Here is a 16,175-nt window from a genome sequence, read left to right on the forward strand (position 1 = left end):
AATAGTCTGGCAGAAATAGTATATAATTATGAATATTATAAATTTATAATATTGTAAATTTATTATACAAAAGAAACTATCAAAAGCTATGGATGCAAAGCACATAAAATGTTGTGGGGATGATGGGGTCTGTTTCAGGAAAAGGTAACTACAGGTGCAGAGACCGGAGAGCTGACAGCACGATGCATTTAAGGTAACTACATCTATACCAGAAGATCAGGAGAACAGACGTAAGTGGAGCAAAGTGGCAGAAGATGATAGACTGGTAGCTGAGGAAAGCTCTAAGTATCTTTAAAGACCACAATAAGAAATAAACGTAGGGAGCCACCAAAGACAAGGAAGACAAAACATTTCAGGTAAGAATCTTAGAAGGGCAACAAGGTACAAGATGCAAGGTAGGGACACCACCTGAAAGTCAATAAAATGGTCTAGGACTCTAGGTGACAGGAAAAGTGTGTTTGAACTACACTGAGGGAAAGGAAAGAGAAGAATGAATTTGGAAAACATTCAGGAGTTGAAGTCAAAGGGTAAATAGGAGGAGAAGCCTAAGAGGGAGGGTTCCCAGGTTTCTGGTTTGAGGAAAGTAGACAGAATTGCTGGGTAGAAACAGTGACATTCTGTGATTCCCCGTGCAGAAACTGAACACCACAGAGAGAAACTTGAAAGAAAATATAACAAAGACCCATCCTATACTACTGCACCTGGTGGCACACAGATCAGTTGGGAAAGTGAGTTGCTGTCTAACTCTTAGCCCGTGTCCAAGTGCTCCTTAAAGTTTTAGTTTGTGATATGCAACTCACTTCTGTGAAAGTGCGACCACAGGCCAAGAGCAGCCACCAGGGCAACCCTTAAACTTTAGAATATTTCCTGCTCCTCTCCGGAGCATGAAGCCAAAATAGAAACAGACTTCTACTTTATCGTATTCTAGTTTGGAGATCTCTTTTTAAAGGTTGACTAACCAAATCAGAAACCACACTTGTAAGATGTGGTTCTACACAGTCCTCACATAGTCACTATGATACCTGAACAGCAGAGGGAAACTATAATTACAACACCCAGTTAGAAAATTTGTATCCTGTTTTTCAGAGAACAAATTCCCGTCTTGGCAAATATCTACAATAAGACTGTTTCATTAAATATGGGGAAAATATTAAAATATAAAAACCCTTTCTTCCTTGCTAACTGGTTGTACTTCCAGTTTCAACTAGGACTTTCAGTTTTATCTCCTAGTCATACAGCTAGAGTAAAAATCAGTACATTTGCCACTTGAACACAGGCAACCTTTAAGTACCAAATACAAACAAAGGAACCCGAGATTAGCTGGGTTAGGAGTGTGGTTCTCTAGTAGTAAAAGCCTAGTTCAGCACAGGAGGTGAACAATACAAGTATGTACCTGGTCTTTTATGCAGAAATACCTTTAAGAAAAACTACTGATGATATATTTTAATCACATGATGCTTAAAATGCTCAAAAGGAAAAAAGTGAGTAAAACTTGAAAAGCCAAAAAACTTACCTAATAGGAAAAGTTATTGGAGATTAATTAGGCATTCAAAAGAGATAGGAGAAGTCTCCTTTGATTAAGAGAAACTGCCATTAAAATGTTAAAGACTGTCCTGGGAATTATATTCTAAACTGAGTGAGAGGATACACTAGGAGTGACCAGCTGACTAGTAGAGACTTCTCTGCACTGTGAGCACAAACGCAGACGTGGTGGGCGGAGGCTATTACCTTGCTTCTTGAAATAATGATCACAGAATTAAAGGCTGTTAATAGTTTTAATAAGGGTATATGACCAAGGAAAGGTTCTCTTGAGAAAGAGTAGGCAAGATAGGCAAGGGGAGTTTTTAAAGCCTGAGAGCTTCTGTACTATTTCCGGGAGGCCAGGCAGACCCCATTAACAGAATGAACTAAACAGCATGTTAATTACTTTAATTAGTTATCAGTTTCAATTATCAGGTTTCCCAGACGTCTATAAATTAATAGGTATCTTCTCTTAATGTTAGCACATGAACATAAGGAATATTTACATAATATTTATAAAGTTATAGCAAAACATTTTCTCACAGAGAAAGCACATTCAATCTAGAAGAAAAAAATGTGTTCTGAATCTCAATTGGTCCATTCTTTAAGGTATTAACTTCCACCTAGTGGTCAGTTCTAGAACTGAAGGCATGAAATTCCAGGAGAAAATTTTCCATAAACATGCCTAAAAGATCCATTTTCAGTGCCATTATAAACAAAAAAACCATGCACACACTTACCTCCATTTTCTGATTTTTCTGAAATACCAGACAGTTTCCAAAAGGCTTTCATCTGTTCTGCATTCCTGGAAGAACAAGTATCTTCAGCTAATGTGTCTAGTATGATGCCTTCCTTGTACATGGATGAGCACGCCAGTAAATACATTTTAAATATTTCACTAGAACTAGTGCTAAATTTACTTTAGAATAGTATCACTGGTGAAAATGTGTTTATGAATAATATAAACAAAATACTATTATTTTTCTTAATAAGTAGATATTTACCAAATTATATAATTCTATTTCTGTTGATAAGAGAAAAGAAAACAATGTATAGGTGATTGAGTACCTTCATTACTCAAGGAAAATAGTTTTATTATTAAATGGTGAAGCAGATATAAACAAAGAGTCGTCAGAGTATATACTAACATTAATGGAGGAAGCAAGAGAGGCACACTAACCAGGTAGGTTTTCCTATAGATATGCTAGATACTATATTTAACTCTGTAAAATCATTATCTTTATTTTTAAATGAAAAAATAGTTTAGCGAAGTAATGTACTTGGAGGGTAAAGTTGTACTGAATCACTCAAGTCTGGGTGGGGACAGCAACCTTAGTTTGTTTATTCTGGGTTGAAGCTACTGGAGCTTGACTAGTAAAATCTACAATACATTTTATAACATGATTTCTATGTGAAAATACACTAAAAATTTTCAAACTTGTAAGACAACTTTCTGAAATGAGGTCCTATACTGGGGGACTGCAGACAGAAATTTAGTAGGAATTCAGAAATCTACTTACTCACCATATTGCAGGGGGAAGGGACTGCATGTTCGTGACTCCGCCGTCCACTGGTACCACCACCTGTATGTTGGAAAGCACACTCGGCGCCACCATAGCTTCCGGGTTGTACTTATAATCCACTCTAAGATCCGTGGTGCCAGCGCTACATTTCCAGTATGTGGCAAGATTTAGAGGAGTGGACTGAATACCATTTGATGACACCTTTAAAGAGAGAAAAAAACAAACAACTGCCTTTGACCTACAAAGTAAACAAGTCATACTGACATATACATGAACACAAGAGATCACACATTCAAAAACAATAATGAGGGAGTTGTCTGTTGCTAGGCAGAGTGAAGCATGAAGCAGGCTCATCTCAAAGGTATAAGCATGACTCTCCAAGTGTAGACATGGGACTGTTTACATCAAAATTTCTGTGGTGCTTGTGGACAATGCATGTTCCTCTGGCTCCAAATGCAGAAAAACTGGAGGCATTGGTGATATCAGTGGTTACCACTGCTGCTGCTGCTGCTGCTAAGCTGCTTCAGTCATGTCCAACTCTGTGCGACCCCATAGATGGCAGCCCAGCAGGCTCCCCCGTCCCTGGGATTCTCCAGGCAAGAACGCTGCAGTGGGTTGCCATTTCCTTCTCCAATGCATGAAAGTGAAAAGTGCAAGTGAAGTTGCTCAGTTGTGTCCGACCCTCAGCGACCCCATGGACTGCAGCCTACCAGGCTCCTCCGTCCATGGGAGTTTCCAGGCAAGAGTACTGGAGTGGGGTGCCATTTCCTTCTCTGACCATTGCTGCCTTCCAAATGCAGAAAATCTGATTCAACAGGTACAGAGTACAGAAATCAGGGTGTTAACCACATGATTCTTATTAATGCAGGTAACGTTTGAGAATGTCAACATTCAACAGAAAATTCTAAGATTCTTCATAAGAATTTAGATTTAAAACAGAAAAACTGGGTCACCATGCAGTTCTGCAAGCCTGGAGTTGGAATACTCCAAACTTCAAATGAAATTTTAATCACAATGACTTACTCCTTTTCAATGAGACCTACTCTGATCATCCTGTTTAAATTTAACATGAAAACTCCATCTTCACTCTTCCATATCTTATTCTACAGACTTTGCTTTCTCCATAGCACAATATACATTATTTACTTATTATGTTTACTATCTCCCTATGCTACTCATAGCAATTAGCAAGCATTGAATAATACATACTTGCTGAATGAATGATAAAATGAATACCTGGAATAAACTTTAAGCCAACTTAAGTGGCAGTACTTTTTTATTCTTTTAAGTCTATTTCCTAGAAACATAAGTCATTTTTAATAGTTACCCTATTAAAAATTCAAACAAGACATAAAAATATGAAAATAGGAAACTTATCCCTTGGCACTTACTCCCCACTGTTAATCTCATGGTACATACACTTCCAGACTTCCTAGGGATGCAAACAAGATCTGTCTCATTCTTTGAAATGGCCATAATAATTAATTTAATCAATCTCTTCCTGTGGACATGTACTCGAGTGGTTTCCAAACAATGCTGAAGTGAATATCCTTTGTACCTTCCAACCCCATCTGTGTGATTTCAAAGAACTGATTTCTGGAACTGTTGAATTAAAGGTTACATCTACTCAACAATCTAATAGAGTTACCTTCTAAGAGGTTCTATTAATTTGTACTTCTATTAACAAGTGGTCATTTCACGGAGAGAGAAGCCTGGAGGGCTATAGTCCATAGGGTCGCAGGGTCAGGCATGAATGGGCATGCACACCCACACACACCTTTCCTACTAGAGCAATCTTTTTCATTTTGGTCAATCTAATGAGAACTAAAACTGGTTATCTCATTGTTGTCTTAACAGTCATTGCTCTGATTACTACTGACATGGAGCATCTTTCTAAAAGTTATCTATTGAGTCATTCATCTTTTACTTGTAATTTAAAAGGATCCTTTGACGTAAACCTTTTGATCTATTTTACATAATACGTTTCCCTCAGATTAAATACTGATTCTGTTTAAACAAATATAAACACACACAGATTCATTTCTTTCTGTCTCAAGTATCTTATTCGCTTATTGCATGTCGTCTGGGTTTGTAGTATACTTAGGTCTTCCACACTTTAAGATTAAAACATGTAATAAACACCCAGCACACATACATATATACCCATGGATATACATATAGTCACCCATGCTTCTAGTGTTTTTTATGTCTTTATTTGGGCTTCCCTGGTAGCTCAGCTGGTAAAGAATCTGCCTGCAATGTGGGAGACCTGGGTTTGATCCCTGAGTTTGGATGATCCCCTGGAGAAGGGAACAGCTAACCACTCCTGGAGAATTCCATGGACTGACTGTATAGTCCATGGGGTCACAAAGAGTCAGGCACGACTGAGCAACTTTCACTTCATTTCACTTCATGGCTTGATTTATTATTATTAAACATTTGATACATGCAGATTTTATTTTGGTTTAAGGTATGAGCTGGGGATTTAGCCAAATTTTCCCCTCAAATCTCTAGTCTGTTGCCCCAATTTCACTTATTGAAAACTTCATCATTTCCACATTGTCTTGAAATGCTACTATGTCATATAAGCAGTTTTCTGTTTATTCTTAGATCTATTTCTGGATACTCTCATCTGTTCCATTCATCTGGCCATCTATTGTTCTGCCAGTTCCAAACTATTTTAAATACTGTTGGCTTATAATGTTTTCCCATTAAAACTAAACAGTACTTTAGGTTACTTTTTAAAACATTTCTTAATTTTCCAAGCTTTATGCTTCTGAGAACTTAAAAATGATTGTCAGGTCTCCAGAATTCACCAAGTTTTTGATCAGGGTCACATTAAATTTATAAGCTAATTTAGAAACAGATTTTTACAACATAAGTATTCCTTTTTAAAGTATGCCTTTCTAACAATATTCAAGGCAGAAGAGATATGTCTCTTAGTTTGAAAAAAAAATGTGTGTGTTCACTGTAGCCACAGGAAAGGGATGCTATAATAGATCTTTTTAAAAACAATTTTTAAGTATAAATGATATATTCGCTTCAGGTGTACAATGTGGTGATTTGATATTTATATACATTGTGCAGTGACCACAAAGATCATCACAGTAAGTCTAGTTACTGGGTGTCACTATACGTATATACTACAAATTTTTTTCCTGTCCTGAAAACTTTTAAAATATACTCTTAGCAACTTGGAAACATGTAACCCAGAATTAACAACTTTGGTCACCATGCTGTGCATTACCTCCCATGACTTACTTATATCTACAAGTCTGTAATTTTTTACTCCCCAACCCCCCCACTTCATGCATTTCACCTATGCCTAGCCCCCTGTGCCCCAGCGGTCACCAATCTGTTCCCTGTGCCTATGAACTTGGTCTAGTTTGTTTGGTTTTAGAGAGTCCACATATAAGAAAGATCCTGCGATTTCTGTCTTCCTTTGCTTGACTCATTTCACTATTTTTTGCCAATACCATGTTTCGATTACTGTGTCATATGGTTTGAAATCATGGAGCGCAATGCCTGTAGCATTTTGTCCTTTCTCAAGATTGCTTTGGCTACTTGACCAAATCCATACAAATTTTGTGAATCCATACAAATTTCAGGATAGTTTATTCTATTTCTGGGGCTTTCCTGGTGGCTCAGTCAGTAAAGAACCTACCTGCTCTGTGGGAAACCTGGGTTGGGAAGATGCCCTGGAGGAGGGCATGGCAACCCACTCTAGTATTCTTGCCTGAAGAACCCCCAAGGACAGGTGGGCTACAGTCCACGGGGTCACAAAGAGTCAGACATGACTCAGCAACTAAGCACATTCTATTTCTGTGAAAAAATGCCATTGAAATTTTAATAGGTATTACATTACATCCGTTTGGGTAGTATGGATATTTTAACAATTTTAGTTCTTCCACCAATGAGCACGGATTAGCTTTTCATTTAGTTTTGTCTTTTGTCACTATCTTCTAGTTCTCAGTGTACAGGTATTTCATCTCCTTAGTTAAATTTATCTCCAAGTATTTTATTCTTTTGATTATTTTCTTAATTTCCTCTTCTAGTTTATTATTAGCGTACAGAAACACAACAGATATATTTTGGATTCTGCAACATCACTGAATTCATTTATTATTCAGTATTTATTCTAAGTTTTGTTTTGAAGGAGTCTAAAGGTTTTCTACATATATTATGTGATTGGCAAAGAGTGATAAAACTGGATGCCTTTCCTTTTTCTTCCCTAATTGATTTGGCTAGAATAAAAGAGTTAAGAGTGGGCCTCCTTGTCTTATACCTGCTCTTAGAGGAAAAGCTTTCAGATTTCCACCACTGAGCCTGATGCTAGCTGTAGGCTTGTCATATATAGCATTTATTATGGTGAGGCACACTGCCTCTATACCCACTGCATTGGGAGTTTTTAACCATAAATAGATGTTAAATCTTGTCAAATTCTTTTTCTGTAATCCACTGAGAAGAGCATATGATTTTCATCTTCCTTTTCTTAATGTTGTATATTATGTTGATTGACTTCTGGATGTAAAACCATCCCTGCACCCCTAGAATATATCCCACTTGATCATGCTGTATGACCTTTTTAATGTATTACTTAGTATGCTATTATTTTGTTGAAGATTTTTACATCTATATTCATCAGGGATGCTGCTGCTGCTGCTGCTAAGTCGCTTCACTCGTGTCCGACTCTGTGCGACCCCATAGATGGCAGCCCACCAGGCTCCCCCGTCCCTGGGATTCTCCAGGCAAGAACACTGGAGTGGGTTGCCATTTCCTTCTCCAATGCATGAAAGTGAAAAGTGAAAGTGAAGTTGCTCAGTCCTGTGTGACTCTTAGCAACCCCATGGACTGCAGCCTACCAGGCTCCTCCATCCATGGGATTTTCCAGGCAAGAGTACTGGAGTGGGGTGCCATTGCCTTCTCCGATTCATTAGGGATATCAGCCTGTAATTTTTTTCTTGTTCTGTCCTTATCTGGTTTTGGTATCCGGGTAATGCTGGTCTTATAAAATGAGTTTGGAAGTCTTTCCTCTTTTTTTTTTTTTTGGAAGAGTTTGAGAAGTTCAGTTCAGTCGCTGAGTCGTGTCCAACTCTTTGCGATGCCATGGACTGTAGCACACCAGGCCTCCCTGTCTATCACCAACTCCCAGAGCTTGCTCAAACTCATGTCCATCGAGTCAGTGATCCCATCCAACCATCTCATCCTCTGTTGTCCCCTTCTCCTCCTGCCTTCAATCTTTTCCAGCATCAGGGTTTTTTCCAATGTCAGTTCTTCACATCAGGTGGCAAAGTACTGGAGCTTCAGCATCAGTCCTTCCAATGAATATTCAGGACTGATCTCCTTTAGGATTGACTGGTTTGATCTCCTTGCAGTCCAAGGGACTCTCAAGAGTCTTCTCCAACACCACAAAGCATCAATTCAAAAGCATCAATTCTTCGGCGCTCAGCTTTCTTTATGGTCCAACTTTCACATCCATGTATGACTACTGGAAAAACCACAGCTTTGACCAGATGGACCTTTGTTGGCAAAGTAATGTCTCTGCTTTTTAATACACTGTCTAGGTTGGTCATGAGCAAGAGTCTTTTAATTTCATGGTTGCAGTCACCATCTGCAGTGATTTTGGAGCCCCCAAAAATAGCCTCTCACTGTTTCCATTGTTTCCCACCTATTTGCCAGGAAGTGATGCGACCAGACGCCATGATCTTAGTTTTCTGAATGTTGAGTTTTAAGCCAACTTTTTCATTCTCTTCTTTCACTTTCATCAAGAAGCTCTTTAGTTCTTCTTCGCTTTCTGCCATAAGGGTAGTGTCATCTGCATATCTGAGGTTATTGATATTTCTCCCAGCAATCTTGATTCCAGCTTGTGCTTCATCCAGCCTGGCATTTTGCATGATGTGCTCTGCATATAAACTAAATAAGCAGGGTGACAATATACAGCCTTGACGTACTCCTTTCCCTATTTGGAACCAGTCTATTGTTTCGTGTCCAGTTCTAATTATTGCTTCTTGACCCACATACAGATTTCTCAGGAGGTAGGTAAGGTGACCCAATATTCCCATCTCTTGAAGAATTTTCCACAGTTTGTTGTGATCCACACAATCAAAGCCTTTGGTGTTGTCAATAAAGCAGAAGTACATGTTTTTGGGGAACTCTCTTGCTTTTTCGTTGATTCAATGGATGTTGGCAATTTGATCTGGTTCCTCTGCCTTTTCTAAATCCAGCTTGAACATCTGGAAGTTCACGGTTTATGAACTCTGAAGCCTGGCTTGGAGAATTTTGAGCATTACTTTACTAGCGTGTGAGATGAGTGCAACTGTATGGTAGTTTGAACATTCTTTGCCATTGCCTTTCTTTGGGATTGGAATGAAAACTGACCTTTTCCAGTCCTGTAGCCACTCCTGAGTTTTCCAAATTTGCTGGCATACTGAGTGCAGCACTTTCACAGCATCATCTTTCAGGATTTCAAATAGCTCATTTGGAATTCCATCACCTCAACTACCTTTGTTTGTAGTGATGCTTCCTAAGGCCCATTTGACTTTGCACTCCAGGATGTCTGGCTCTAGGTTGGTGATCACACCATCGTGATTATCTGGGTCATGAAGATCTTTTTTGTATAGTGTATTTTCTGTGTATTCTTCCCACCTCTTAACATCTTCTGCTTCTGTCAGGTCCATTCTATTTCTGTCCTTTATTGTGCCCATCTTTGCATGAAATGTTCCCTTGGTATCTCTAATTTTCCTGAAGAGATCTCTAGTCTTTCCCATTCTATTGTTCTTTGCATTGATCACGAGGAAGGCTTTCTTATCTCTCCTTGCTATTCTTTGGAACTCTGCATTCAAATGGGTGTATCTTTCCTATTCTCTTTGTCTTTACCTTCTCTTCCTTTCTCAGCTATTTGTAAAGCCTCCTCAGACAACCATTTTGCCATTTTGCATTTCTTTTTCTTGGGGGTGGTCTTGATCATGCCTCCTGTACAATGTCACGAACCTGCGTCCATAGTTCTTCAGGCGCTCTATCTATCAGATCTAATCCCTAACATCTATTTGGAATCAGTTTGAGAAGAACTGGTATTAATTCTTTTAATGCTTGGCAGAATCTGGCAGTGAAACTATATGGTCCTGGACTTTTGTTTGTTGGGAGGGTTCTGATTATGGATTCATATCTCCTTGCTAGGAACTGATCTATTCATATTTCTACTTTATGATTCAGTACTGGAAAGCTGGCTGGATGTTCCTATCAATTTATCTATTTCTTATAGGTTGTTCAATTTGTTGACATATAATTGTTCATAGTAGTCTCTTGTGATTCTCTGTATTTCAATGGTACTGGTTGTAACAACTCCTCCTTTGTTTCTGATTTTATTTGAGCCCTCCTTTTATCTTGGTGAGTTTAGATAAAAGTTTGTCAATTTTGTCTATCTTTTCAAAGAACCAGCTCTTAGTTTCACTGATCGTTTTTCTTAGTATCTATTTCTGCTCTGAACTTTGTCATTACCTTCCTTCTACCAATGTTGGGCTCTGTTTGCTTTTCTTTTTCTATTTGCTTGAGGTGTAAAGTTAAGCTGTCCAAGATTATTCTTTCTTCTTAAGGTAGGCATGTATCACTTTGAACTTACACTCTAAGAAATGCTTCTGCTGCATCCCATTAATTTTGGTATATTGTATTTTCATTTGTTTCAAGGTATTTTTTTACTTCTCCTATGATTTCTTTGTTGACCTACTGGTTCCTCAGTAGCATACTGTGTAATCTATATATATGTGTGAATTTTTCAGTCTTCTTGTAACCAATTTCTAGTTTCATACTGCTGTGACCCAGAAAGAGATGCCTGAAATGACTCCAATATTAAATTCATTATGACTTGTATTTTAACCTAATGTATGATCCTGGAGAATGTTCCATATGCAGTTGAGAAGAATATGTATTCTGCTGCTTTTGGATGGAATATTTTCTAATTATCTGTTAAGTCTATCTAGTCTAATGTGCCAGAGGAACCTGGCAGGCTACAGTCCATGCGGTTGCAGAGTCAGACACGACTAAGAAACCAACATTAACACTTTACATTTAACAACCTAACAGTCTTAAGTTGCAAACAACTTAAGTTTGAATACTTTCCAAAGCTCTACATTTTTACTTCTCCCAATTTTGTTTTTCACGTCACATTTTACATCTTTTTATCTTGTGTATCCCTTCACTAATTATTGTAGTTATTTTTTACTATTTTTGTCTTTTATCCTTCATATTACCTATATATGATTAATCCACCTCTACATTTACCTTTACCAGTGAGGTTTATACTTTCATATTTTTGTTACCAATTAGCACCCTTTTCAGCTTAAGAAGTCCCTTTAACATTTCTTGTAAGTCCGGTTTATTAGTGATGAACTCCTTTAAATTTTGTTTGTCTAGGAAACTCTCTTATCTTTCCTTCAATTCTGAGCAATAACCTTGTCAGGTAGAGAATTCTTGGTTAAAAACTTACTTTGAATATATCCCTCTGGCCTGCAAAGTTTCTGCTGATGGTCTTAAGAGAGTTCCCTTGGTTTTTTCCATTGCTGCTTTTAAGATTCTTTTTTTTTTTTTAAACTTTCAACATTTTAATTATAATGTGTCTTAGTGGGGGTCTCTCTGGGCTTCCTGGATCTAATGTCCGTTTCTTTCCCCAGGTTCTTAGGGAAGTTCTCAGCTATTATTTCTTCAATAAGTTTCCAGCCTCTTTATTCTCCTTCTGGAACTCCCAAAATGTGAATGTTAGTTTGCTTGATGCTGTCCAATAAGCTATGTCCACTTTTTAAAGTTTTTTGTTTCTGCTGTTCTGATTCAGGTGAGTTTCACTGCCCTGTCTGCATTCACTTGTGTTGTCTTTGCTTCATGTAGTGTGTGGCTGAACCCCTCCAGTACATATTTCAAATAAGTTACTGTATTCTTCAGTTCAGTGACTTCTATTTGTTACTTTCTTCTGTTTTCTATTTTTTTGTTGAAATTCTCACTGTGCTTATCCATTCTTCTCCCAAGTGAGGTGAGCATTTTAATACCACTACTTAGAACTTTTACCAGGTAAATTACCTACCTCTGTCTCATCAAGGTTTTTTCCCTAAGGTTTTAGCTTATTCTTTTGTTTGGAATATATTCCTGTTTCCTCATTTTATTTGATTTTCTGTACTTCTTTGTATTAGGTTAAATAGCCATCCCTTCCAGTCTTGAATGACTAACCTCTTGTAAGAGATGAACCTTATTGTTCAACCTTGCCTTAGCTCTTGGTTGCTTCTCAAACCTTGGTGATTGTCCAAGCAGCCTATTTTATATTTACTAGCTCCTGATGATCAAGGGTGTGCCAAGACCTGTTAGTGTTCCAAAGCAGGAAATCTGCCAGCATGTAGATTCAGACTGATTAGGAAGCTAGACCCTCAGGCAGCAGCTTTGAAAGCAGGCAAATAGATATAGTCCTGTGGGACTGAACACAAGTGTAAGCCCTGCTGGCTACCTGATCAGGGGATCTGGAGATGTCCCCTGGTTGACAGTCATAAAAATCAGGGCTCTGGACGAGTGTATAAGTTCCTTTCTGGGAGAAACTGAGGAGCTGGGGCAAGGCAGAGAGTGAACTGACTGCATCCCCAAGGCTATGTTCTCTGAGAACATACCTGCAGACTCCTAGATGTGTGTCAAATCTGAAGCCCGTCCCTTGGACTGCTATTCCAGGCCAAGCAAATGAAGTCTTTTAGACAAAGACTACAGAAGCTTTTCAGTCTGCTTTCTGTGCATTACCCTGGTGGCAGTAGCCTGCCAAGAACTGTATCACCAACTGTTATAGTCCTGTGGGACTCAGAATTATAAGCTACCCTGGCCTCCAGAGCCAGGAGAACAAGGGGTGTCCCTTGGGCTACAGCTGAAAAACTTGGGGCACCTGACATCTATAAAAATTCCTCTAGTAGATACCAGTGTTGCAGAAGACAGCACAAAGATGACAGCCACCAAGGAAAGGGGGGTGGGGAAGTCTTAAATAAAAAAGCACTTGCCAGCCTTAGCATAAGAGAGGGAGAGTCCACTGGTTGGAGGATAAAGTAGCACCCACCAAGAGAAAAAGTCTATAGTAAAAATAATCATAAAGTGGTACCTGTTTGCTGGGAGAGAGCAAAAGAGGTGCCCTTCAGCACCTCATTCCCTGGAGAGTGTTAAGATCAGCAAATGAATCTCCTTCACATGGCCACTTGTATACCTAGAGTACTTGAGTCTGCATGCAAGCCCTTTAAAGCTGTTTCAGATCCCTGCAGCCCTTGGTTCCTGTGGATGTGAGCTCCACTGGTTTTCAAAGCTGGATGTTTCAGGGACTTGTCTATCAAGTGCAGGTCTCAGAAGCTGGAGTGTCTGTGCTGGTTACAAACCGTTTGTTCCTCAGAAATAAGCTCCATGTTTCTGAGTTCCATCAGGTAATAAATAGGCTGCTTTGCTGGGGTTGAGGCCTGTGGTGAAGCTGGATCTCAGCCTCTCCTACTTGCCTCAGTGTGGTCCTTTTCTTATGAGCTGATGCAAAGGAGCTGTTTAGCTATCTTTCAGTCTCTTTAAGAGGGAACATTCCACATGCAGCTAGATGTGGTGTGTCCCTGGGAGAAAGTGAGTTCAGGATCTTCCTGTGTTACCACCTTGGACACTGTCTCCAGCTCTAATTAGTTTTTTTTTGATGTGAATATTTTCCTCCATTAGTTTTCCTAAATGGTTATTTTGAAAGCTATTAATTTTTAATATTAATTTTTAAATGACCACTTTGCTAAATTCTCCTACATCAGTTTTTAAGTTGATTCTTTTGAGATATATTGATATCAATATATCTCTTGATATATTCAGAAATATATCACCTGTACTAATTACTTTGGTTCTTTACCAAATTTATCACCAATTACTTAATTCTCTTGTCTAACCATCACTTCGTGGGAAATAGATGGGAAAACAGTGGAAACTGTCAGACTTTATTTTTTTGGCCTCCAAAATCACTGCAGATGGTGATTACAGCCATGAAATTAAAACGCTTACTCCTTGGAAGGAAAGTTATGACCAACCTAGATAGCATATTAAAAAGCAGAGACATTACTTTGCCAACAAAGGTCCGTCTAGTCAAGGCTATGGTTTTTCCAGTAGTCATGTATGGATGTGAGAGTTGGACTGTGAAGAAAGCTAAGCACCCAAGAATTGATGCTTTTGTACTGTGGTGTTGGAGAAGACTCTTGAGAGTCCCTTGGACTGCAAGGAGATCCAACCACTCCATTCTAAAGGAGATCAGTCCTGGGTGTTCTTTTGAAGGACTGATGCTAAAGCTGAAACTCCAATACTTTGGCCACCTCATGTGAAGAGTTGACTCACTGGAAAAGACTCTGATGCTGGGAGGGATTGGGGGCAGGAGGAGAAGGGAATGACAGAGGATGAGATGGCTGGATGGCATCACCGACTCGATGGACGTGAGTTTGAGTGAACTCCGGGAGTTGGTGATGGACAGGGAGGCCTGGCGTGCTGCAATTCATGAGGTCGCAAAGAGTTGGACACTTTTCAGTTCAGTTGAGTGACTGAACTGAACTATACTAACACATCCAGAAAAATCTTACATGCTAATAGGAATAATAGGTGTCTTTGCCACTTCTTTCAATGCTTTAGGTATTTCATTATTAAGATTGATATGCTAGTCTTTTAAGGTGAAGGACATATTCATATATTTATATTTACAGAGTATTTTAATTGGTAATAGGTGGTGAATTTGATCAAATTGGTCAAAATCTCCATAAGCTTATGAAAAGATTTTTAAAGTTTGAAATATCTTTGCATTGCTCAAATGAACTTCATTTTGGCTATGACATGTTATTTAATGATATGCAATATTCTATTTGCTAATATTTTAATGAATATTAAAATATTTTATTAATGATATGATACTTACCTGATACTTTAATACATCTACATTATAGTAAGAAGCAGCTGGATTTTGCTCTGATAGCTTCTTGAGGTAGACAGTAACAGCTTGCATGTTCATCCAGAAATCTTTTGTGTTAGAATCACACTGTGATGGATCACTGTATGTATAAGAAATATTTTCATTATTTTATTTATCTTTTTTATCTGCCTCTCTGTAGTAATTTGGTGACTTGGGAAAGACTAGTAGAAATGAACCAAAAGATAGGATAGAAGAAATTAAAGTTAGGGGATAAAGAATGGTACACAGTAGAAGGCTACCTAAAAGATGAGAAGATGTACAGCAGAGAAGGATTTAACAATAACTATTACCACCACCAGCACGCATAAAACAAAGACAGCAGAAGCCTAATTAATCATCATAATTTTGGTACTATCTTCAAACTGAACTATTATTGCTTCAAAGAAGAAATAAAAAATTTCTTAAAAAGGAATTTCACCTTCAAAATAAAAGTACACAAACCTGAACACAAGTTGTGCATTTGGAAGAATTTGTTCTAGTCTGCTGATATTTTTCACCCTGAAGCAGAGCACAGCTGGAGATGGATTACTGGTGAAGACTTTAATAACTCCACTTGGAAATGATATTGTCATGTCACCAGTGATCTTCACAATACACCTGAAAGTGGAGATTGTGAAAAATTTTAAGTTTATAAATAAGGCATTTAAATCTCCATTTAAAGCATATTTAGTTTAAAAAGGGCTTTATTTATATATACAGCATTTTATAATTATGGATGAATTATTTCTTAATAAAAAATGATTAATTGTGAAATGATGTATTCATCTAACACCAGTCTTTCCTGGAATTAAATTCCAAACACAAATGGAAGCACACTGATAATGTTTGCTCAAACCATCCCCTGGCGGTCTCGTAAGGCCACTGCTTCCCTGGTAACACTATCTCCAGCTGTAGCCGTTTTCCTTCCAAACCCTACAAAGTGCTGGGCCTGGTGGTGGCAGGTGAAGTCAGGTGCCTTGCTTCTCACTGCTTCTCACAACTATATATTCTTTCCTCCTGAAAAACGTTCTTTTGAAAGAAGAACCACCTTCTTTCGAAAAACCATCAGATTATACTACTCTCTATCAGAACCCTTCAAATCATTTTCAACATTTCATTTCCTGAAAATTTCAGCTCCTGACTCACTGTCAATCTGTTTCTGTACCACTACTCCT

At 38.3% G+C, this 16,175-nt stretch overlaps 1 protein-coding gene across 1 annotated transcript in view; it reads right to left on the reverse strand.

Annotated features, from left to right (window-relative positions):
* FCHO2 (FCH and mu domain containing endocytic adaptor 2) overlaps positions 1 to 16,175 on the reverse strand; it is a 123,888-nt gene that overhangs the window by 3,372 nt on the left and 104,341 nt on the right. The window contains exons 21-24 of the mRNA XM_006062110.4: positions 15,463 to 15,618; positions 14,968 to 15,100; positions 3,046 to 3,245; positions 2,262 to 2,326 (exon numbers count right to left, since the gene is read on the reverse strand). Of these exons, the coding sequence (XP_006062172.1) occupies positions 2,262 to 2,326; positions 3,046 to 3,245; positions 14,968 to 15,100; positions 15,463 to 15,618 (554 nt within the window). The remainder of the gene's footprint in view (positions 1 to 2,261; positions 2,327 to 3,045; positions 3,246 to 14,967; positions 15,101 to 15,462; positions 15,619 to 16,175) is intronic.

Source organism: Bubalus bubalis, chromosome 19 (genome assembly GCF_019923935.1).
Source record: "Bubalus bubalis isolate 160015118507 breed Murrah chromosome 19, NDDB_SH_1, whole genome shotgun sequence".
In the NCBI taxonomy this organism is placed as follows: domain Eukaryota; kingdom Metazoa; phylum Chordata; class Mammalia; order Artiodactyla; family Bovidae; genus Bubalus; species Bubalus bubalis.